The sequence below is a fragment of the Mastomys coucha genome, unplaced genomic scaffold (assembly GCF_008632895.1).
Source record: "Mastomys coucha isolate ucsf_1 unplaced genomic scaffold, UCSF_Mcou_1 pScaffold21, whole genome shotgun sequence".
Lineage (NCBI taxonomy): Eukaryota > Metazoa > Chordata > Mammalia > Rodentia > Muridae > Mastomys > Mastomys coucha.
The window spans coordinates 105154440-105179192 of record NW_022196904.1 but is presented as its reverse complement, the minus strand read 5'-3'; the positions used below and the strand labels follow the sequence as shown (position 1 = coordinate 105179192).

At 47.4% G+C, this 24753-nt stretch overlaps 1 protein-coding gene across 11 annotated transcripts in view; it reads left to right on the top strand.

Annotated features, from left to right (window-relative positions):
- The window catches only part of Plekha7 (pleckstrin homology domain containing A7), a 186096-nt gene that overhangs the window by 53134 nt on the left and 108209 nt on the right, over positions 1–24753 (top strand). Inside the window, exon 1 of one of the 11 annotated variants that reach the window (XM_031388005.1) lies at positions 14989–15465. The exons of 9 other annotated variants lie outside the window; for them this stretch is intronic. In XM_031388005.1, coding sequence (XP_031243865.1) covers positions 15386–15465 — 80 coding nt within the window. In that variant the 5' untranslated portion in view covers positions 14989–15385. Of the gene's footprint in view, positions 1–14988; positions 15466–24753 lie in introns of those variants that run through there. One more of the 11 variants, XM_031388013.1, reaches the window with a different exon arrangement.

Here is a 24753-nt window from a genome sequence, read left to right as displayed (position 1 = left end):
TGTAGACCAGGCTGACCTCGAACTCAGAAATCCGCCTGCCTCTGCCTCCCAAGTGCTGGGATTAAAGGAGTGTGCCTCCACCGCCCGGCCTTATTTCACCTTTTTTGTTTTTAGTTTTTGAGACAAAGTCTCAAAACTATCTATATATCTATATATCTTCCAGGCTAGTCCAAAACTCATGATTTTTCTGCATCAACCTACCAGGTGCTGGAAAATCAAAAGAGAGAGAGAGAAAGAGAGAGAGAGAGAGAGAGAGAGAGAGAGAGAGAGAGAGAGAGAGAGAGAGAGAGAGAGAGAGAGAGAGAGAGAAAGAGAGAGAAAGAGAGAGAAAGAGAGAGAGAGAAGAGAAAAGGTATTTTTGGCTAAAGAAGTTGGTTTACCTGTTAAGAGTACTGGCTGTTCTTCTAGAGGACCTGTGTTCAATTCTCAGCACCCACATGGTGGCTCACAGCTGTGTAACTCCAGCTCCAAGTGATTCGACACCTTCTTCTGGCCTCTGAAAGAACCAGGCATGAATGTGGTGCACAGATGAATGCAGGCAAAACACCCCCCCACACACACACACCAAAATAAAGAGATATTTTATCATTTGCAAGATAGTTTAGTGCAAGCTGGGTGGTGGCGGTGCACGCCTTTAATCCCAGCATTTGGGAGGCAGAGGCAGGTGGATTTCTGAGTTCGAGGCCAGCCTGGTCTACAGAGTGAGTTCCAGGACAGCCAGAGCTACACAGAGAAACCCTGTCTCGCAACCCCGCCCACCCCCCCAAAAAAAAAAGAAAAAAAAAAAAGAAGGATAGTTTAGTGCGGTCTCTTTCCAAACAGAGACTGTATTGGAATCAGCTGGGAAACGTCTTTAAAAGCCAGCTTTCTTGTATTTTGTTAGGCTGGAGTGTGTATTTGTTTGTTTGCCAAGTTGGCCTGGAACTTGCAATACTGGGAAGGATGACCTTGAACCTTCAGATCCTCCCAGGCTTGCACCTCCCATGACAGACTTGTGCCTTGTCCTGCAGCTTATCAGTGTGTATTTTAAATGTCTTCATGTGATTATGCTTTTGTGGCTGTTTGGGATATCTGGACTCTAAGCTCCTGGACTTCCTCTCTGATGGTGCTCTTAGGTGATCTCCTGGTCACTGGTCCTTGCTGTTTAAAGGTCACTGAGTGTGGGCATCTGATGAGAACTGGCGTGCAAGCAGCTTCCCCATGCAGCCTCTGAATAATGGACATAGTCAGCACCACCACACCATAGCTTTTATCTTTTAAGCCTGCAGTTTATTTGACAGGATTTAATGTTGTAAAATAAGGAGCGAGAGCCAGAGCTTTGGCTTAGTAGCAAATTCTTGATGTTCAAAATCCTCTGATTTGGGGGTTTGGGGATGTGGCTCAGTTGCTCAGCATGCTTGAGAACAATCCTAGGCTTATAATCTTAGTACTCAAGAGATAGAAGGAGGAGAATCAGAAGTTCAGGCCAGCCTGGGCTACAAGAGACTCTACCTTTTACAAAAAGGAGAGGGGCTATGCTGTAGTGACACAGGCCTTTAACCCCAGCACTCAGGAGGCAGAGGCATGCGGATCTCTCTGAGTTCCAGGCCAGCCTGGTCCATAGAGTGAGTTCCAGGACAGCTAGGACTACATAGGAGAAACCCTGTCTCAAAAAACCCAAAATAAATAAAGAGTAAAGAATAAAAAAGAGAGGGAGGGAGGGCCCTGGAGAAATGGGTCAATGATTAAGAGTACTTACTGCTCCCGTAGAGGACAAACAACTTTAAGGGACTCCATGCCCTTCTGGCTTCTGGGTATCTCTGTACGTGTGCACACACACACATAAATAAATAATAAATCTTTTTTTAAAGATTTATTTTATGTGTATGAGTACACTGTAGCTGTACAGATGGCTGTGAGCCATCATGTGTGTGGCTGCTCTCTGGCCCCTCTTGCTCTGGTCCTGCTCGCTCTGGAGTAATACACTGTAGCTGTCTTTAGACACACCAGAAGAGGGCGTCACATCTCATTACCGGTGGTTGTGAACTACCATGTGGTTGCTGGGATCCGAACTCAGGACCTTCGGAAGAGCAGTCGGTGCTCTTACCCGCTGAGCCATCTCGCTAGCCCCCTAAATAATAAATCTTAATGATAAAAGCAGCCTATTACTGTGCACTACACTTTTCCGTGTCCAGTGGAGAAGGAACTATGTGCATTAACAATCAAGCTTGAGAGCTTTCAATTACGCTGTCCAAAAGTTACCACTAGTAACTAGTGGCCATGGGTTCAACTGGTCTGGATTAAGATGTGTTATGAATATGAACTAGAACCCTAAAGACTCAACACCTAAAATAAGCAAACAAACAGGGCTGGAGAGATGGCTCAGTGGTTAAGAGCACTGACTATTCTTCTAGAGGTCCTGAGTTCAATACCTAGCAACCACATGATGGCTCATAACCATCTATAATAGGATCTGATATGTCTGATGGCAGCTACAGTATACTCATATACGTAAAATAAATAGTTACAAAAACAACCCAAACCAACAGGTAAATAGGTAACTAACTAAATAAAATAAGTAAAGTATCTGAGTTATGTTCTGATCATATGTTGAAAATGATAATGCTTGTAATATGTTGGATCAAGTAAAATACATTACAATTAATTACATTTTTGTATTGAAAATGTGGCTTCTTACAGACATTCTGTTTTGTCACATAGCCAAGTTGGTTTCTTAAATTAGTTTGAGGAACCAGATTAAAAAGTCAGCAGTAGGGCTGGAGAGAGATGGCTCAGCTCTTAAGAGCACTTGCTATTCTTACAGAAGATCCAACTTGGGGTCCTAGCACCCAGATTGGGAGGCTGCCAACTGTGTGTGCAAGCTGCTGTCACTCAGCTCAGCAGTGGACAAAGATGCAGAGGCCCTTAGCAGTGGTTCTCGGCCTGTGGCTTGAGACCCCTCTGGGGCTTCAACAGCTCTTTCACAAGGCATTTCATAGCAGATATCCTGCATATCAGATATTTACATTATGATTCATAGCAGTAGCAAAATTACAATTTTGAAGTAGCAACAAAACTAATTTTATGGTTGAGGGTCACCCCAACACTAGGCACTATATTAAAGGGTCATAGCATTGGAAAGGTCGAGAAACATTGCCTTAGAGAGAGGGAGAGAGGCCCATCCATCCTCAGAGGAATCGTAGGCTCTGCTCTTGGCCTTTCACCACTGTGGCCTTGTTTTTTATATATTAAGCTTTGTTAGAGTTTTTTGTTTTGCTTTTGTAAGATCGTGCTGCTAAACAGAACAAGAACAGAAGTATTTTGTGTGTTTGTATGCATGTGTTTGTATGTGTGAATATCTTCCTCAATTGCTCTCTGTGTCATCTCCCCAACCCATTCCAAGACAGGATTTCTCTGTCTTGTCTTGGAGCTTGCTCTGCAGTCCAGGCCGGCCTCTGTCTTCTGAGTGCAGGGATTAAAGGAGTGCACCACCACAATAACTCAGAAGAAGTTATTCTGTCTCTGTCTCCCTACACTGGGATTACAGGTGTACACAGTGATAACCCCCCCCCACCCCCGCTAGCTCAGGTACTCAGGCTTGTACAGCCTCAAACCTTGGGTTACATGCATAGTTTACCCCCTCTTTCCTGTACCACCTTAAGCACATGCCCTAGAGTTCAGAGACCTTTTTTCTTCGTGCATAAAGAGGCAGTCAATAATATTTGTGCAAAGGAGAGTGAGGGCTAACCGAGCTGGCCCCTGTAAGCCCTCAGCATGTATCCCGCTCATAGCACTTGCTCTTAAATCCTAGCTGCTTGCATCACTTCCAGGTCCAGAGATTCTGAGTCAGTGGCTCTAGGCTGGAAGTGCCACAGGATGCTGGAAGGGGACCCAGCTGTGGAAAGGCACCCTTTGGGGTGCCCATCTCTAATGAGAGCATATGTGTTCAGGATGTTTCTTGTTTAGTTGATTTCATTATGCCATGTCCATACGTGTATCTCATGAACATGGGACTTTGCTCACATCCTTGTCACATCCTCGTCACACTTCTGGGCTCCTTCTTCCATTTTGATTTTGAGAGTCTCCTGATACATCCTGGGCTGACCTTGAACTCTGGATCCTCCTGTTTGAACCTCCTGAGTGTTGGGGTTTCAGGCCCTCACCACTGTGTCCAGACTTGGTGGAGCTGGCAGGAGAGTTGACAACTTCTCTGTGTGATGCTTTCTTTACCCAGAAAGTAACTGGCTGCTGGTGCCTCTGAGGCTTAAACTCCCTTTCTTGAAGGGAGCGCAGGCCCGTGAAGGAGGCAGCAAGGGTCTAGAGCTTTGGAAGCCGCAGAGGGCTTTTAATTCTGCTTCGCCTTTAGGAAGTGAAGAATACTGGATTCCTTTATTCATGCCCTTTTTCTCTCTCTCCCCCTCCTCCATCCCTCTCTCTCTTTTCCTCCCTCCTCCTCTCTTCTCTCCCTTCTTCCCTCTTTTCCTCTCTCCCTTCTTCTCTCTCTTTCCCTCTCTCCCTCCCTCCCTCCCTCCACCATCCTTCCCTCCTTCCCTCCCTTCCTTCCTTTTTCTTCTTCGGTGCTAGGGGTCAGACTTAGGGCCTTGTGTGTCCTAGGTAAGCACTTTACTATTGAGCTAAATCCCTGGCCCAAGCTATCTTAAGGATGGTAATGATTTTATTTTTCAACACTTAATTATGTCAGGCAGTTTATTTGATTTTGAGAGTGGCTGCAGATACAATGCCTTCAATAGCCAGCAGAGGGCAGGAGAAAGGAGATTCTTCTGTCCAAAGCAATGCACCCCCATCACACCTCCATGTGCCTCCTGTGTGCCAGACACTCTGCTCAGCCCCACAGAGGAAAGCAACGGAGGTTTATGAAGGAGACAGACCCACCCAAATGATTTTCCTTGTGCTTCTTCCCTCAGTTCTCCCTGCCCAGCCTGTGTTTGGCTGGGCATAGTGGGGCCTGTCTGTATTCTCCCAGTTTCCAATTCACTTCTCTGGCCTTATCTGGGCCACACAGATCTGGGTGCCAGTGTAGTGTAGCTGGTCTTTACTGCTCACCATAGTCAAGTTACCTTCAGCCTCCTAGAGATGAAGACCTCCCTTTGTAGACTTTCTTTGCTTTGTGTGACCCAATCCCATGTGACTGTAAGTCCTGGGTGACTGATTCTTGTCCTGTCTTCTCAGAGAGTCAAGGGCCTTTCAAGGGCACATACTCTTACTTGCCAGAGGACTTTATCCATCTCCCAGCTCATTTTACTCCCAGTGCTCTTCATACAGTGTCCATAGCAATGACGACTTCAGGGGGAGGCAGTGCACTTGCAGATGGCCCTGTCCTGGAGGGAGCATGCTGCGCCACAGGTGGGGAGACTGAGTCTCTCTGCCTGCTGCTCCTGAGCCTGAGACCAAGCCTGTGCTTCTCCCCAGGCTATCAGCAGCTCAGCAGGGCTTTTCTGGTAAATTCATGGCTGCTTCTGACAGCTGCTGCGTTCCAGCCTGTCTCCAGTGTAGGGAGAAGAAAGCCCACAGCCCGGGCTGGCAGAGTCCTCAGAACATGTTCTCCCTGGTCTCTGCACATGGAGGATGTGTTTATTGTACTAGTCGTGGCGTCTCCTGAAGTGCGGGCACATTAAAGATGGATATTACTTTCATCGAAGCCACTGGGGAAAAGGGAGAGGAGAGGCAGAGTTTGGGCATCCGGAGGCATAATTGGATTTATCCAGTAATTGTGGGAAGTGACAAGGAGCCAAGAAGTGCACTGGATGGGCTTGTGGGTACGGATTTGTCAGGCATGTGTTTTTAATTACTTCGTCTCTGTTGTCATTATTTTAATAGAGACCTAATTTTGAGAATGGGGTTCATTATTTAATTAAACTTCAGCTGGATTGGCAAATGAATGTATCTATGGCTCAGTGCTGCCCTCTAGTGTATATTTCATGGATTGTCAGTCTTCAAAAACACTTGACAATAAAATATATTTCACAATCACATCAAGCATCAATAAGATGCTTCTACAAGGTTGGCAGCACTCGGGACAGACATAATCATCTGTCATCACTGTGTGCTCAAGGATTCACAGATGACAGGCCAGAATCACCTCTGTTCTCTGCTCCCTGGAGAGTGAGCCTCATCACAAACACATGTGGCCAGCACATGGGATTGGGAGTAATTGCTGCCTTCGGGTTTGTTAGAAAGGATGGTCCCCAAGGAAGGGCCCTGGTGGTGTTTGTAAACAAGACGAGACGTTTGGTTCTATCTTTGGCTTGCTAGGCTCAAGAAGGGTTTTGGCTGGAGACAGCATTGAGAAAATGTCATAATTTTTATGTCTGCAAAGTTGTGTTTCTGGGCTGCAGTTTGCCTCGCGTCTGCCAACTTGTGTCTGCGCGTAGACAGACTCTTGGGAAGGGCCGCTGACTTCAGAAGAGGATTGGCAGAGCCTGGGTTCATCCAGGAAGGATTCACATGGAGTCTGTGCGTGCCTCCCTGCGTGGCTTTGACAGGTCTCACTGGAAGATGCAGTAGCTGGTGTGGAACCGGTGACCTTGTGGGAATGGGCAACAACCACAGAGTCACCATGCACGTGTAGGATCTGGGTGTTTACCTCTTCCCTCTAGATTACTGTTGAGTTAGTTAAGGAGAGGGAAGAAATAAGAACATGGGTGCTAAATATAAACGGATTCGTTGTTTTATTTTGAGACCTGGTCTAACCATCCGGCCTCCAGCTCACAGATCTGACTGCCTCTGTTTCCCAAGTGCTAGGATTGAAGGTGCCCGCCTCCACACCCTGTAACGGACCTGTGTTTTCTTCTCAAACATAAACAGATCAAAGTATTAGAGTATTTTACTTGATAATTAGGGTTTTCCCTCCTTCTAATCTTTACTTACTCTCTGCATAAGCACCTTTATTGATGAAGTGCTTCTGACAGTCTGACATCCGGGGCTGTGACAGCTGAGCACTCTCTGTTCATTTACTTCTTCATTCTGTTTCCCAGTGGATTCTAAGCAGCTTGTGGGAAGGGACAAAAATGACTATACACACACAAACACACACAAGAACGTACATCCAGTTAGGAGAGGAAGCCCCAATGAATAGGGAAGGCAGGGAGCAGAACCTTTGGCTGGAGCACACACACTTCCAGAAGGCCGAGTGAAAACGTGGCTGCCTGATGTGTCCCACAGTCCAGTTGAGTCTCCATCATTGCGCTCCTGACAATCTCTTCCCAACTTCTAGCACACTCTCTTCCTGAGAGCCCAGGAGGTGTCAAGATGAAATGGTTTTATCAGGCCACATGCAGTGACCCTGTGGCAGCTGGGGACTTGGAAGGGGCCACTGTGGGGAGCTTATTTTAGGAAACCTTTTATTGTGTTGACTGGTGGGCCTTCCAAGTGGCTCCGGAGCCTCCCACTCTGGTGGTCTGCAGTGATAAGGGGACCAGAAAAGGAAGTGTTGAAGTGGGAGGGATGCTGGGTGATGACCTTGTGCTGGGGGCCAGAGTGAGTTGTGTTGCCTTCTGGAGATCATCAGGAAGCATGCTGGTGCCCAGGCTCCTGGGAAGCTGCTCAGAGCATGGAGCCAGAGATGTAGATGGGTTCTAAAGGATAGGCTGGGGGCTGGATAGATGGCTCTCAAAAGTTAAGAGCACTGAATGCCCAGAGCTATACAGAGAAACCCTACTCTTCCAGAGGTCCTGAGTTCAATTCCCAGCAACCACATGATGGCTCATAACCACCTACAATGTAATCTGGTGTTCTCTTCTGGCCTGCAGGCATACATGCAGGCAGACCACTGTATACACAAATAGATAAATAAATAAATAAATAAATAAAAATAATTTTTTTTTTGTTTTGCTTTTTGGTTTTTTGAGACAGGGTTTCTCTGTGTAGCCCTGGCTGTCCTGGAACTCACTCTGTAGACCAGGCTGGCCTCAAACTCAGAAATCTGCCTGTCTCTGCCTCCCAAGTGCTGGGATTAAAGGCGTGTGCCACCACTGCCCAGCTAATAAATAAATCTTATTAAAAAAAAAAAAAGATAGGCCAGTCAGGTGCTGTGAGCTTCAGAGTCATTTCGAACTTTTGACAATGAACCAGACACCCATAGCCAGGAGAGCTGTCTCCGCATCTTCCCACTGTTACCTAGCTCCTGCCACTGCCACTCACTGCCTTGTAACTTCCACTCCCACATCTGCTAGACCCATCCAACTCCTATGGACTTGAACTCCCTCCACCCCCATCTTCTCAGCACATTAAAACTTGGTTTCTCAGTCAGAAACCTGGAAGTAGCCTTGGTTTTCCTTTGCTTTGTCCCTGTAAATGCCACCCATGAACCTTGGTTCTAGCTTCAGGCTGTTGGGCCAGCTCCCACCCTGTCCCCCTGCACTGCTGGGGGGCCTCGTCACCTCTGTGCTTTTCCCTACTGGCTGTTGTCATTGGCGTTGCCCTTGAAGACTAACTAGCAGGGATGGGTTCACTGCCTTATTTCACTAGGCCTTGGTTCGCTGTCGGTAAAATCAGGGCAGCAATGGGGCTCATACCAAAAAGCTTTTAGGGGGAATTAAAGTCCTTTACACACACACACACACACACACACACACACACACACACACACACACACACACGCAGTTCTCAGCACAGCACACAGCTAAGCACTGAATAAATACTGGCTTTTTACATACTGCCCCTGATTTCCAGGCCATTCTCTGTACAGAAGCTACAGAACCTTTGTAAGAAACAAAATTGATCTTGTCTCTTGCAGCCCGTCCCCTGGTTTGGAAGAGAGCTGAATTCCCACAGGGCATTACATGGCCATGGGTACCCTCCACTAATGTGTCTTCCAGTCTTATCTTTTAGGGCCCCCTTTCCACAGGCTGCCAGGTTCCCCATATGCAGTATTTTTCCTTTCCAGGGAGACCCTTGGTTTCTTCTCACCCGTTTTCATGCCTGGACTAATCTTTTTTAGAGCTCGGCTGGAGTGAGTGCTTAGGCCTTTGCTACTGCCTCCCTGACCTCACTTGTCGTTGCTTCATAGCCTTTACCTGTGCCTCTCTATTCCGTCATTATTCCCTGTGCTCGCTGTGCCTTCCTCGGAGAAGCCCTAATTGGCTCTTAACAATGATTGAATAAAGACAACACCACTTCTTTTATGCCCTAGATTTTATTTTATTATTTTATGTCCATGAGCATTTTCCCTGTATATATGTCTGTGTGCCACATGCATGCATTGCTTGGTGCCTGAGGAGGTGGTTGAGTCTGCATGTGGGTACTGGGAATTGAACTCAGGACCTTAAAAACAAGTGCTCTTAACTGCGCCACTCCCTAGCTCCAGTGACACCGTTGCTTCTTGTTTCCTGTGATGCATTTACTTACCCTGTTCTGTTAGCCAAGCCTTATAACCCTACAGTGGTTGGGGGGGGGGGGTGTGTTTAAGCCTTGTTGTAGAGTTGAAGAAATGAGGACAAATGACTGATACCAGGTCACCCAGCTGTGAAGAGAATGAGTGCAGACTTTACTCAGGTCCAAGTCTGTGGGCCTTTTAGATACCAGCTATAGTGAGGTGAGAGTTCTTTCCTGGCCATGGGAGCTGGCCTTGACTTTCCCAGTGTAAGGAGCACACTAGCTCCATTTGAAAGCCAATAGTCTTCCATACCTGTGTTTTTTTTTTTTTTTTTTTTTTTTTTTTTTTTTTGCGCATCCATCATGCTGTAGTCTTGTATGGGGCGAGGGCTCGTAAGGGATACCCATTAGATTCTATTGAGCTTTGGTTATGAATTGGTCCCAGACTACCTGGGTGATCACTGCAAAGGGTAGTCTGTGTGTTACACTAACTTTTTTTAAGCTTAGAAAGTCTCATAGTTGGGCTGTAAACTGCAAGTAGCCAAATCATTAGAGAGCTAGCCTACGCCAGTTGGGGACAGCTCTAAGTGGTAGACTGCAGCCTACACACGGTCCTGGCTTTGAGCCTCTGCACCACCACACACATGTACAAGCAAGCAACTTAACAACATATGAACAGAACAAGTGTTGGGCTCTGGACTGACTCTAGACCTTTTATTTTATTTTATCAGGGTTTGGTGGGTGGTAAGTCCCCAAAGTTATTCCAGTCAAAGTAGAAGGGGATGCTCACTGGCAGTGTGTGTGCTGTAGCTAACTAGATGTTTTGTGTCTTTTTATCTTCAGTTTAAAATATTTATGTATATGTTTGTCTCCTCGGTGTGTATGCCATGTGAGTGCAGGTGCCTCTGGAGTCTAGAAGAGGGTGTCAGATCCCCTGGACCTAGAGTTACAGGCGGTTTTGAACCCCCTAACATGGGACTGGGAACCAAACTTGAATCTTCTGTAAGAGCAGTTAAGTGCTCTTGAGCACGGAAACATCTCTTCAGCCTCCATTATTAATTTTTGTCAGAACTCTTTATTTGGGAGGCTTTTGGTCTCTGATCATGGGGCAGGAAGCCCTTTCCCCCCAGGACCCACAACACACGTCATGCATATCTGCTTCCTTGGTCATTGCGTCCTGTGGGTCTTCTTGCCTGTCCTGACCAGACTCGGCTTTCTGACCCCACTGAAGCTACATTCAAAATTCAGTGTTGGCTGTGTTTTGATACGGGATCTCTTTGCATAACAGCCCAGGCTGGTCTGGAGCAGCTCCTGATAGCCCTGCCTCTCCTCCCAGAGAGCCGGGACCACAGGCTTCAGCCAGCCCAGCCTGATGTTGAGGTTTGTTTTTAGTCAACCTCCTTTCCAGAAACAGTCTTGAACTAATCAGAGCCCTAAGCTTTAATGGCTGTGCTCTCCTCCTCTCTGTTCTCTCTCCAAACAAAGGCTTCGTGTTTTAATAGGCACAATAACAGTAAAATTAGCTTGATTAGGCTCCAGGTGGATTTAAAGTGCGTATCCTAATGGTATCTATGCCTGGCTTGGAAGCCATGCATTTTGTTTTGTGCACAGGATGTGAGTGTCACAGTGACTCGGAGCATGAAAGGATGATTGAATTAAAGTGGCCATCTGTAGATCCTGCCTCATGGTTTCTAACCTATTACAATCTGAGAAACCTGGACCTGCAGTGTAAAGCCCAGTCCACCTGCTTTCTGTCCTTGATGTGTTACGTATTTATACCACAGTGTTAGCACAGCCCCTCCCACCTCTGCTTACCGCTCTGGGACCCTTCTGGGTGCTTGGAGTAGGGCCTGTGAGATGGCTTAGCTGACCAAGATACCTGCTGCCACCTTTGACAACCCACACGGTGACAGGAGAGAATCTGCTCCTGCAGGTTTTCTCTAGCTTCTTCATGGCACGTATGCCCTTCTCTCAGATAGATGTGATTTTTTTTTTTTAAAAAAAGAGCAATAATTATAACTGACACTTTTTGCTGAAAACTCACAGCTAGCAGCTCCCTACTTTACCTGAAAGTGGCCCTGTCTACTTTCATTAAGTAGCAAAGCCCCACATTGGGATGCTGGCTACTTTGCCCAAGGGCTTGAAAAGAGAAACCTGACCACTAGTAGACTTTCTAATAAGTGAAGCAGAGGTGCAGAGCACCCACCTACTTGTCAGCTGAGCCTAGTTTAATGTAGGACTTGCTAATTAGTCTATCTGTGTGCTTGGTGGCCCACAAAGGCCTTGAAAAGGTGAGATTTTTGTTTTCTCCTTTGGATCAAGGTATAGGCTATAATTCCCTGAGCTCACTAAGAACCCAGAATATTGGGCTAGCGAGATGGCTCAGTGGGTAAGAGCATTGACTGCTCTTCCGAAGGTCCTGAGTTCGGATCCCAGCAACCACATGGTGGCTCACAACTACCTGTAATGAGATCTGACGCCCTCTTTTGGTGCATCTGAAGACAGCTACAATGTATTACGGCAGAGCGGGGCCGGAGCGAGCGGGGCAGGCAGAGGTCCTGAGTTCAATTCCCAGCAGCCACAATGATAGCTCACAACCATCTGTACAGCTACAGTGTACTCACACACATAAAATAAATAAATCTTTAAAAAAAAAAAAGAACCCAGAATATCAAACTTAGTATTTGAATAATGTAATAATTAGCATATAATGGTAACATTTAGAAGCAGGGGACAGAACCTCTGGTCATGGCTGCTTCATTTTGGAACCTTTGTTAAGTTTCTGGGCATTGTTATAAGCATAGCCCAGGAGATAAATGTAAAAATAATTTTCTTGCTAGTTTTTTCTGTGTGGTATCCTAGCGACGATGGAGTGTCTGTCCTTGGGTATAGGGGCACCAGCTAGGACAGTGTCAGAGCTCACCAAAAGGAGGAATGTGAAGGGCACAGGCAGAGTGGCCTTTTAAAAGTCAATGCAGGGACTGGAAAGATCACAGTGGTTAAGAGCACTTGCTAGGTCTCACTCTAGCCCAGGCTGATCTTGAACTCATAACGATCCTCCTGCCTCAGCCTCCCAAGCATTATAGGAACACACCGCCCACATCTGGATTTCGAACAGTTTTCTAAACTCAGTTTGTTTTTTTTTAGCAGCGTTTTAAGATCTTATCATCAAAGTAATATATATTTATTGTCAGACAAGTTAGCCAAACCAGAAAATCTCAAGGAAGGAGATACAAACCCAACACAGTCCTGACATTGTTCCATATTGGCAGGGAGTGCATTGCCTGCCTTACTGAGCTATACACAGATAGGCAGGAGTGCATTGCCTGCCTTACTGAGCTGTACATGGATTGGCAGGTAGCGCATTGCCTGCCTTACTGAGCTGTACACAGATAGGCAGGAGTGCATTGCCTGCCTTACTGAACTGTACACTGATTAACTTCCAGAGTTAGGGTACAAGGTAAAAAAAAAAGTCATAAAATCAGACATACCCCATACCACTCTGGACAGTAATTCATGTGTAATGAAGTCTGAATACCTGTGAGCCAGAGGAATGCCTGACAAATTTCTACACGAAAGCTTGGGGCAAAATGATTCCCCTTTTAAGACAAGCTCCAATCCCAGTGTCGAGTGTGTGCGGGTGAAGAACTGAGTGCATTCCTGTGTGCCTGGAAGGTTGACTCCATTCCATTTTAACATTAGGTTTTATAGCTCTAGTATGGGCTAACAGATTTCCTCCTGCCATCGAAGAACATGTTTGCTGCAGGGCATGGGTAAGGTCAGCTCTGAACAGAAAGGAACACCAGGCAGTTCCGCCAGAAGTGCTTTCCACCCCCAGCCCCCAACCCCGGCACACAGTCAGGATCACTGGTCTTAGAACTTTTTGCTTATTCTACAGTAAATATATATATATATATATATATATTTTTTTTTTTTTTAAAAGACAAGGTCTCACTACGTAGACCAGGCTGAACTCACAGAGTTCTGCCTGCCTCTGCCTCCAGAGTGCTGGGATTAAAGGTGTGCTCTACTACACCCGGCCCCAAGTCTATCATTTAAAGCTTGGGCATGTTTCACTGTAAGGATGTTCCATAGTGTTTTAGCTGGTCTCTTGTGTGCTTAGGTCACCATAATTATGTGCTGTTATGCAAATGGTGACACCAGTGAGCCCTGGGTGGATCTTTTTGTCCACCCAGCAGTGTATTTTGTGCATAAATACTTAACTGTGGAACTACCTGATGGCTCACAGGAGCTGAGTGTTTTGAAGGCTTTTATCTCACACCGCCAAATTATCCCCAGGAACATTCTACACTTCCTACATTGGGTCTATTTCCCTGATTAAACTGGAAATTATTCAAAAGAACCTTCCACAGCATTCCTGTCCTGTATTGCCTGGTCAGTTGGCTCTCCACCTTTACATAGAGGTAGGCAGCATCTCTCACTGAACTGGTTATCTAGCCAGCCTGCTTGCCTCTAGAACCTCATCAGCTCTCTAGCCCTGGGATTATATGAAGACCACAACACCCACCCAGCTTTACATAGGTGCTGGGGATTGGAACTTAGTTCCCACTGAGCTGGCCTTCCAGTATGATTTGTGATTTGGAAAATAATTGTTTGCTATCTTGTATCGGAGAGGCTCCAGAATGAGAATGGCGTTTGTATATTTTTCCAAAGGAGCTAAGCTAAACAAATCTTTGGAGAAGTATTGTCCTTTCCCACCCCTGCCCGTAGATAGAATACAGAGATCAGCGAATAGAGGCGTTCCTTTCTGAAGGGCCATTCATAACAATGATGGTGACACTGGAGCCTTAAGTGAAGGTCTTAACTCTGCATTTCCTCATTGAGGTGAGACAGCCATGAGTCAGGCCGTCCTGAGAGAGCATTTGAGGGCCTCTGAACACAGGGGTAGACTCTTTTGCTGGGCCTGTGGGCTGCCCCAACACCCCTTCTGGACAAAAGCTGATTCTCAGGCATGGAGACCCTCTGCCCAGTCATCTCCACCTGTTGATGGGAACTTAAGGAAACCCTAAGTAACAGGGTACATCCCCAGCAAGCCTCTGCAGCTGTGTGGCTTCCTCAGGGAAAACATTCTTGACTACTGAGTCAGTTTGGGGTCCCTGACGTAGCTGCCTCTGGACTTCTGCGACCATTGTGATAGTTTGTTCTGTGTTTAAACTCGAATCCTGACTAGACTCCCCAGGCTGTGAGTGCAGGCACTTTATCCTCTGTGTAGCTGCAGACACATTCAGAGCCTTATTTTTATTTGAATATTTAGATGCTAATGAATGAATTAGAAGTGTGTGTGGGTTGTTGGGCGTTTCTGTTTCCAACTGCTTGCAGGAGCAGAAGCAAAGTCCCTTTTTACCAAGGACACTGAAAGAAGAAAAACACAGTTGGGGCTGCCAAAGCCAGAGGGGTATGGTCGGTTTTGCTGGGGCCTGTCAGTGGACTCCTAGGGTATGAGGGTCAGCAGCCATATCTAACCAGGCATTCTTTCCAGGCTTACCAGAACCAGCTGGGCAGTTCCCTAGGGACTGTTAAAGTGAAGCTTCCAGAAACATTGTGCAGAAGAGAATTCAAGGTCAGGGCTCTCAAGGTTTTTGGCGGTGCATGGATATCACACCTCGTCACCTACAGCTTGGTCCTCACTGTTGATGGGTGCTCGCTGCAAGGGCTTGGCAGGGCTATTTATTGGTGGCTGGCTGGGCGCCAGAGCGCCGCAGTGGTGAGTCCGCAGGTCCTGCCCTCCCCGCGCGCTTGCCTCCCTCCCCTCCTCCATCTCAGCCTCCTCCAGCTTGCAGCATCCTCTGCGAGGAAAGGAATGTGCCAGTCTGGGACGCGCCGTCCTGGCCGCGCGGCAGCACCTAGGGCGCCCTCTGGACTGCCAGGGGCCAGCGTCTGGCGCTGCGCGGCGCGCTTGGGTCGGTGCTGATGTCAAGTGGGTGTGGGCTCTTCGCAAAGGCCCCGGCGAGGACGAGAAGGGCGCACGATGAGCCGCGGGCGCGTGGAGGCCCGGGCACGTTCCGTGGCCCAAAGCTGTTGACCGGTGGCCCACTGGGGCCGGAGCGGGCGCATGGAACCTTGGCGCTGCCTGCCCCGGGATGCGCGCCCCGCCGCCCCGGGGTTCTGGGGAGAGCCTCTGGCAGTCTGCAGGTGTGTGCACGCACGAACTTTGTCAGGCAGGACGCTGGGATCGTGGGCTGCGGTCTGGTGCTTTGTGTCTGGGTGCGGCGGGTTGGGAGAGGATTCAGCCGGCCACTGGTTAATCTCCCCTTGGGAAGGGCGCGCCGGTAGCTGCCCAGGAGGGTTAAGAATCGCTTCTCCAAGTCCTGCTTGTGTTCATGGTAACAGGATTCTCTTCCTGCAGACAGCAGGGCTTTCCAAAATCGCCAGTGGTGCGTGGGAACTGAGAGGCCCCAGAGGCATGGGAGCTGCGGGTCGGAGGCTGGTTCCGAAGGAGGCGGGAGGTGGCCCGCGGTTCTGCACCGGGTCGGCCAATCCCACCCCCTACCCCCACCCCTTCCTCGGAGCCTTTCCTTGGACACTTTCGGAGGCGAAAAGCCAGAAGCTGGCTATGGAAAGGTCAGGGGTCAGACCCTCTTGAATGACATCTCAGGTGTCCTGGAGGAAGGCAGGGCTTTGTTCCAGGCTCTCTTTGAGCCCAAAACTCTGAAGCCTGGGAGGTCTAGGGCTGGGGCTCCAGTGCTGCCACTAGTCTTTCTTGGCAGCAGCAGCTCCTGGTAGGCAGCTTAATTATTAATATGTATCGGCTGGCGACAGTGACTCGAAATGAGATTGGTGGCTCTCAGGTTCTCTCTCTCTCTCTCTCTCTCTCTCTCTCTCTCTCTCTCCCTCCCTCAGCTTGCCATTTCAGTCCATCATACTGCAGTGTATTTCCAGGGAGAATATGGGCATTTTCCCAGGGAACCAGGACTCAGGAGGGACCCTCTTTTCCTGTCTGTGAGACAGCCAGCCTCTCTGGGGAAGACAGCAAGACAATGTCCTTTTCAGTTTTTATCTTTTAAACAGTATGTACCTGTTTTCTTTGCCTTTGGAAACCAATTGCACTCTAACTAACACTAGACTAAGCTCTTTCAGTCTGGAGTCTGAGCTGCAAATGTTAGCTGCAATTCTACATTCTACAAGTACCTCTGATGTCGCTTTGAGAACCTGCGTCTGTAGAAACTCTGGCAGGATCCTGACAGGTGGTACCCAACCTGTGTCTCCTGCAGAGTGGAAGACAGGCCTAGGCATGGAACTGTGGGGGCAGAGTGGAGTGAAGCCCACCCCCTAGGCAGTTTCAGTTTCCTTTCTTGTCTTGACAGAGTATGGATTCTATCACCAGGCACTAGGTGTGCTGTATAGCTGGGTGATCTATATCTGGGCCCCAAGGAGCAGAACGGAAGGGGAAGAAGAGTCCAGGCTGCTAAGGGCATGGATGAGAACAGGCTTTGGGGATAAATGGAAGCAAGCCTGAGGAGAGCTGACACCTTCACACTGCTAGGAGAGTTCTTCCTAGCAGTGGTGAGTCTTGAGACCCGGCAGGCTGTTTTGCTCAGCCTAGGACAGAGTGCTGGGTCTGGTAATTGAAGGGCCCTCTGATTGGTGCAGTAGTGCCATGAGAAGGGGCCTCACAGAAGGTGTGGGAGCAGAGGGCGAGGAAGCTGATGCTAACTCTGCCTGTGGCTATCTATAAGGAGACAGAGGCCCTGAAACAGGCCTGGCATCCTTTACATCCCAGCTTTCTGAAAACTTCTGCAGGAACTTGGCTCCTTAGGTTCCTCTTTCTCTCCACTCCAGCTCTGTGGGCTGACCACTCCAATGGCTGCATTTCCCTAAGCTACTGGGTGATTGGGGGAACAGTACCATGGGTTTCTTCAGCAGGGCCTGCTGGTTTGTACACTCTGGATGCCACTCCCAGCACCCAGCCGAGTTGTCTTCTCCAGTGGTGGCCCAAGCAATCAGTGCCGTGTGGAGGGCCGGGAGGCAGCTCTCATTGTGAGCCAGTTTTCCTCTGTTGTAGAAAGATGGCCCAAACCTGCCATCTAATAATGTCTGTTCATCTTTTGGCTTGCTGTCATGTCCCAGTATTCACTAACATTGGCCCCATCCCTGCCTGGTGAAGCCATCCAAGGGGATTCAGAGCCAGCGACTGATAGAGTCTCTTAAGCACTGTGAGTTGAATAGGAAGGAACCAGCGATTGGAGGATTTCAGGGGGAAAGTAAAGCAGTTTTCATGGAGCCTTTGTAATTATGGGATGGGTTGTGGGGTCAGAGGATAGGGCGTGACCATTTGGAATTGTGCCATGTCCTGTGTCTCATCCCGTGTTCACAAAGTCATGGTGCATCTGTCTACTCCAAGGCCTCTGCTAGGCACTGACTCCAAGGAGCCTCTTCTTAGGGATAGCGAGAGAGGAAAGCTCTGAAGGTTTGTCTGAGTCAGGAAGTCAGGAGGAGACAGAGAAGACCTCACAGCCTTCTTTGCAAAACACAAAGATCCTCCTGGGGGTTGGACTGTCTCTTGTGAGGGTCAAAGGGACCACTATTGTAGGCCAGCATGCAGTGGGCATGCAGAAACCGAGGGAGAGAGAATGAGGGGTTGGTTGAGGCAGTGTGTGTGTGTGTGTGTGTGTGTGTGTGTGTGTGTGTGTGTGTGAGAGAGAGAGAGAGAGAGAGAGAGAGAGAGAGAGAGAGAGAGAGAGAGAGAGAGAGATTGATTTTCTCTGTGGGCTTGGGTTTGAACTCAGTCTCTGCTTTGTGTCCTTAAGGCAGAGTCAGTTACTTCACTTGTGAAATAGGGATAAGGAAGCCCCACCCTACCCCATACTTGGGAGGATTGTAGGAGGTATTTGGAAAGGATTTAGGACAGAGCTGAGTAATTGGCAGATAGAAGATCATTGGGACATCGGCTGGGGAGCTGCTTTTCTCACTAGGAAATAAGAATGTTAGAAACCATGTCTGGGTTCCTAGAGATCAAATGTGACAGCTCTCCTGGAGGGGTTTAATCACACTTCAACATCACACTTGGCTTCCAGCCTCTAGTACTGAAAGAGGTCTTTGGAGCCTCAGATGCCAGGGCCACCGAAAGGTGTCCTAAGACTGAGCCGCCAGCACCTGACTCAGGATCAACAGGATCCTGTGTGGGGATGTGGCATGGCATTCTGTAGGACGGGCTGTGTGCCAGGGCTGGTGGACACCCTTCTTGTTTGTGTCATTGAATTCTGGACAATTTTGGAGGCAGATATTACAGCTCGAATTTTATTGATGAGGAAGTTAAGCTGTTAGGAATTATTTTGATTTTGTTTGCCTCTAAATTCAAGTTTCCTCAAATATGTTTGTGTACCCTTCTTCATTGACCCGTTCTGCTGCTGCAGGGGAAGTGAGGTGTAAGCTGTAGGATGTTCTTACTGGTCCCTTGTTCAGATCCACCATGGGGCTCAGCACTCACAAAGGTTGCTCTTTGAACTCATCCTAAGGTGCGCTCTTCTGTCTCATTGCCTTTGCTTCCCCACGACCCAGTATACACTGAGGTCTGAAGTTCCTCAAATGTTAGATAAAAGAAAAATGTCAGCAGGAAGAAAGGACCAGAACACCCAGGGAAAACAAGGGCTCATGGCTGGTGGTGCTTTCAACTTGGAGTTGCTCATTAACAGAGTTATGCTCATAGCCTCCAATTCATTTTTGCGAGTTCGGGCGTGTGCTCCTAAGAAAAGGCTGCCGCCTTGTGGGCTCTTCGCTCTTAACGATGCGAGCAACATTCTGAAGGCGTGACTTGAAGCAGTACCTTCTGAGTTGGAAGGAAAAGTAACAGCGACTGGTGGGGCTCCAGGCACAGGAAGTTAGGAGCTCTAGAAGGATGGCGATTCCACAGCCTGCTGTTGGGTCCTTGCCTCAGAGCAGCCTGATGAGGTCATGAGATCAGGTGCCAGCCCTTCACTTTACAGCAGGCTGCAGTGACTTTCCTGAGGCCAGGTGTCCAGATATGTGCTGGCGACACGTGGGGCTCTGGCCTGGCTCTGCAACAGACAGTCTTGTCTAATTAATTTTTTTTTCAATTATATGTTGTAAAACTTAAATATTACAAAAGGAGATAGAGGGGGAGAACTGTGGATAAGTGTAGAGATAAGTGCTTTGCATTTCAGTGGAGTGTTTTAAACTTTCTCTCTCTCTCTCCCTCTTTTTAAATATTTTATTTTTGTATTTATTATTGTATGTAAGTACACTGTAGCTGTCTTCAGACATACCAGAAGAGGGCATCTGATCTCATTACAGATGGTTGTGAGCCACCATGTGGTTGCTGGGATTTGAACTTAGGACCTCCAGAAGAACAGTCAATGCTCTTAAGCGCTGAGCCATCTTTCCAGCCCCAACTTTTTTTTCTCTTAGGGAAAATGGGAGCATTTGTTTTTGTTGGGGGGAGATTGGGTTGTTATCCATCTCTGAGCAGCTATACTTTTGTAAGCCTTGTTTCCTTTCAAAGTCAGATCACTCTTGACTCTGCACTGTGGGCAGAGAGAAAGGTGAGCAAGAAATTTAGGAGCTGAGTCTGTGTGTGCGTTGCCAGTGTGTATTGGCTGGCTTTATGTGTCAACTTACCACAAGCCAGAGAGGAAGAAGCCCCCCTTGAGGAAATGCCTCCATGAGATCCAGCTGTAAGGGTTTTCTCGATTAGTGATCAAGGGTGGGGTCACCCCTGGGCTGCTGGCCATGAGAGAGCAGGCTGAGCAAGCCATGGGGAGCAAGCCAGTAAACAGCATCCCTCCATGGCCTCTGCATCAGCTCCTGCCTCCAGGTTCCAGCCCTGCTCGAGTTCCTGTCTTGATTCCCTCCAGTGAAGCTGAATAAACCCTTTCTTCCCCAATTTGCTTTTTTGCTCATGGTATTTTGTTGCAGCAATAGAAACCCAAACTAAGGCACAGCGACAGCCATTGTCCACTGCTCACCTCGGCTTCAGGTGCTCCATATATATCCCACACGCTGTCCCTAGTTGGCCTTGTGAACTGGCCATTGCCCATTTTATAAGTGTAGGAACCCAGAGATGTAATGCCTTGGCTAAAGTGATAAACCCAAGCTGATGTTCAAGTCTAGATTATCTCATTACAGATTCAACTAGATACCGTCCCCAGCAACTCCAACTGTAGCAAAGCCCAGAGCTCTCAAATCGCCATGGCCTTTGAGACCGAAGGACCTGGCATTCATCCTTCCTCATTGGTGTTAAGTAATTCTTGTTGCCCACATGTCTGTGGGTCTTCATATAACCTGCTCAACTGCACATAGAAACTATTTGGAAAGTATCATTTATCCAGAACATCTGCAGTCCCCCGGCCCAAACTCGTTATCCCCTGAAAAGTACAGTATAGCAACAGTTTACATATCGTTTCCATTGTAGAGCTACTTAAGGCAATCTGTAAGTAGATTAGAGCATATGGGAGGAGTGGGGAGGGTCTGATATTGTGCCATTTCATGTAGGTGTGTGCCTTAGGACGTCCCGGAAGCAATCCCGAGACACTGAGGGGCAACTAAACTATGTTGGGTGACATTCAGGTCTTTTTTTCTTGTTTTTTTAAGACAGAATTTCTCTGTGTAGGTCTGGCTGTCTGGAACTTGCTCTGTAGACCAGGCTGGCCACAAACTCACAAGAGATCACCTGGAATTAAAGGGTGGGCTACCACACTCCACTGACATTTGTCTTTTTAAAGAAATTCTCAGTTTGGCTTATTTTGCTTGTTTGGGTCATTCAATAATATCAGACTATCAGAATTGGAAGTGATGGACAAGTCTAGACTATTAGTAGGAGAATCTGAGTTTCAGAACTGAGCGAGCATACAGAACCATTTCTAGTTGACCCAGGACCAGAACTTAGGCTCCCTTTCCTATCCGTGTCCCAGGGTGTCATATAGGGCGCACACTTTTATTCTTAATGGCTTTATATATTAGAGGTATTTTTTCACATGGGTTTGAAGAACAACACAGCTAAAACTTTAAATTCCTCATTTGTCATTCATTATTGCTTTGGATGTGGTTAGAGTCTGTACTGTCTATTTAGAGAAAAAAGTGGAAGTACGGGTTGTACAGGGCCTTGGCTGAGATTTCAGAGGCAGTGTGTGGGTGAGCTGTGGTAAGCACTCTCCCAGTGAGGGACTTGCCCAGCTGCCTTTAGTGTTTCAGGGACCAGAAGAAGGAAGTGGCCCCAGTGAACATATTCTGCTTGATGGGTGTCTTACCCATGAGTCAGTGAGAGTGGGCTTATTGTGTGTATTCAGAAAGCCCAAGGTCAGAGAGGAAGGGGAAAATGGAGTTGGGGTTCAGGTCTCAGCTTGCTCTCATTTTCCACAGGTTGTATGCTGGGGATCCCGCCATCCTCTAGGCTCTGAAGTCTGTTAGGACCTGGCTCTCCAGTACCCGGCTCAGGTGGCAACGGAGGAGGCTGGGTTGCTAGGCTGCCATCATAGCCTGCCTGTTAGTTTAAAGCTTCCTTTTGATACAATTTCAAAGACTGGAATTTATCAAATCTGACTCATGCATGCAGTTAAGCGATAGAGAGCACTTATCCTGCTGCCATTTGGCTGGCGTTCACATTGTATGGTGATGCTACAAGGCTCTAGGTCTGTGCCTGTCAGTTTCTTTAAAGGGCGGTTGTCACATGCATTTTGAGACCTGGCCATGCGTTTTCAGTGTTCAGAGAATCAACTGGAGCCTGTGCACCTAGAGCATCGGGGCTTGGGGTGGGGAGTGTAGGAGGGTTGAGGAGGAGGAAGAGGAAGAGGAAGAGGAAGAGGAGGAGGAAGAGGAGGAGGAGGAGGAGGAGGAGGAGGAGGAGGAGGAAGAGTGAGCTGCTGCCTCCTTAGCTGAAGAGACCTAGAGTTGTAGGCTGTAGAGGGAAACAACCATCAGGGTCTGTTTTGGGGATGTGGGCCAGAACAATGGGTCTAAGTTTTGTCCCTTTCCTAGCACTGTCAAGAAAGTGCTGTCATGCCGGGCAGTAGTGGCACACACCTTTAATCCTAGTACTTGGGAGGCAGAGGCAGGTGGATTTCTGAGTTCAAGGCCAGCTTGGTCTACAGAGTGAGTTCCAGGACAGCCAGGGCTACACAGAGAAACTCTGTCTTGAAAAATAGAAAGAAAGAAAGAAAGAGAGAGAAAGAAAGAGAGAGAGAGAGAGAGAGAGAGAGAGAGAGAGAGAGAGAGAAGAAAAAGGAAAGAAAGAAAGGAAAGAAAAAGAAAAAGAGAGAAGAAAAAGGAAAGAAAGAAGGAAAGAAAAAGAGAAAGAGAGAAAGAAGAAAAAGGAAAGAAAGAAGGAAAGAAAAAGAGAAAGAAGGAAGGAAAGAGAGAGAGAGAGAGAGAGAGAGAGCAAGCTGCTACTTACTGGTGCACTGCCCCACTGAACAGAGTGTGCCTTATCACAATGATCACCACATCACCAGCACAGATTAAATGGTTTCACTGTGACATCTCCATAGTGCCTGCCACCTTGCTCTCATTGTCTTGAACATGAAGCATCACTGTCTGTGTGTTATACATAGGTGCTGTGACAGCTGGACCCAATGGCCCCAAGACGTCCAGGTTCTAGTCCCAGAACCCATAGGCGTGCTGTCTGTCTAAGTAAAGAGCATTTACAGGAGTTGGAAAGGCAAGGGCTTTGGATTACCTGGTGCCCAGAGAGCCAGAGCCTCCGGAGAGGAGGGGTGGCAGGTAGTGGAGGGATGTGGGCAGCCAGTCTGGGAACACGGGCAGCTTTTGGGGTGTCAGAGGTCAGGGATGAGTTTTGCCCTCACCCTAATGATAGCCTGCCCATACTTTTGTTCAATGAAGCAAACTTCTTATTCGTGATCTCTGGAGCTTTGCACGCAAAAGTGTAGGTATGTGGTGAACGTTTGTGTGGATGAGTGTTAGTTACTCTTCTACTAGTGGACATTTACCTATACTTATTAAACCATAGAGGAAGTCAGGCTTGTTTATGAGAAAAATAAGGTATGCAGTAAATTATCTTTTTTTTTTTTTAGATTTATTTATTTATTATATGTGAGTACACTGTAGCTGTCTTCCGACACACCAGAAGAGGGCGTCAGATCACATTACAGATGGTTGTGAGCCACCATGTGGTTGCTGGGATTTGAACTCATGACCTTTGGAAGAACAGTCAGTGCTCTTATCTGCTGAGCCATCTCTCCAGCCCAAATTATCTTTTTATAAGAATAAAAATTCAAATTTAGTAAAATTTAAACCTTTTTAAACTTTATTATTATTACTATTATTTTGAGAAAGAGTCTTAGTATATAGCCTAGGTTGGCCTCAAACTCACGCTTCTAGCCCAGTGGTTTTCAACCTGTGGGTGGAGACACCTTTGGGGAAGGTTGATGAACAACCCTTTCACAAGGGTAGCACATCAGAAATGCAGCATATTAGATGTTTACACTATTGTCCACAGCAGCAGTGAGATTACAGTTACGAAGCAGCAACGAAATAATGTTATTGTTGGGGGTGACCACACATGAGGAACTGTATTAAAGGGTCACAGCACTAGGAAGGTGAGAAGCACTGCTCTCGTCTCTGCCTCCCAAGTGCTAGAATTACAAGTGTGTACTCCATGCTTAGCTTATTATCTATTAAAATGCTTGCTAGTTAGTTAATTAACTTGTTGCGTGTGGATGCATGTATGTGCAACAGTGCTCTTGTGTAGGCCAGAAGACAATCTGTTTATTTCCTCTGACCCTGGAGGTCTCAGGGATGGAATTCAGGTTGTCAGGCATAACATAGTGTCAGAGTACATTCCCCACTCTGCTAGCCGCCTCTCCAGCTGGCCCTTAATTGTTTTTTAAACTTCACCTTTCTTTTAGGCCCTTTAATGTGAATGTGTAGCTGTCTACCTTATTTAGTTTAAACTTCTGTAGGTTTATTTATGAGTTCTCCTATTGTTTCCTTTTTTGTGTTGTTGTTTTTCTTTGAGACAGGGTTTCTCTGTGTAGCCCTGGCTGTCCTGGAACTCAGTCTGAAGCCCAGGCTGGCCTCGAACTCACAGAGATCCGCCTGTCTCTGTCTCCTGAATGCTGGGATTAAATGTGCGCCAGCACTACTGGCTCTGTTTTTCTTTTTTCTTTTTTTCTTTTTCTTTTTCTTTTTTTTAAAATTTATTTATTTTATGTATATAAGTACACACTATAGCTGTATAGATAGTTGTGAGCCTTCATCTGATTGTTGGGAATTGACTTAGGATCTCTGCTTGCTCCAGTCAACCCCACTTGCTCTGGTCCGCCCCTCTTGCTCAGTCCCTTGCTCGCTCTGGCCCAAAGATTTATTTATTATTATAAATAAGTACACTGTAGCTGTCTAATGACAGACCAGAAGAGGGTGTCAGATTTCATTACAGGTGGTTGTGAGCCACCATGTGGTTGCTAGGATTTGAACTCTGGACCTTTGGAAAAGCAGTTGGACTCTTACCTG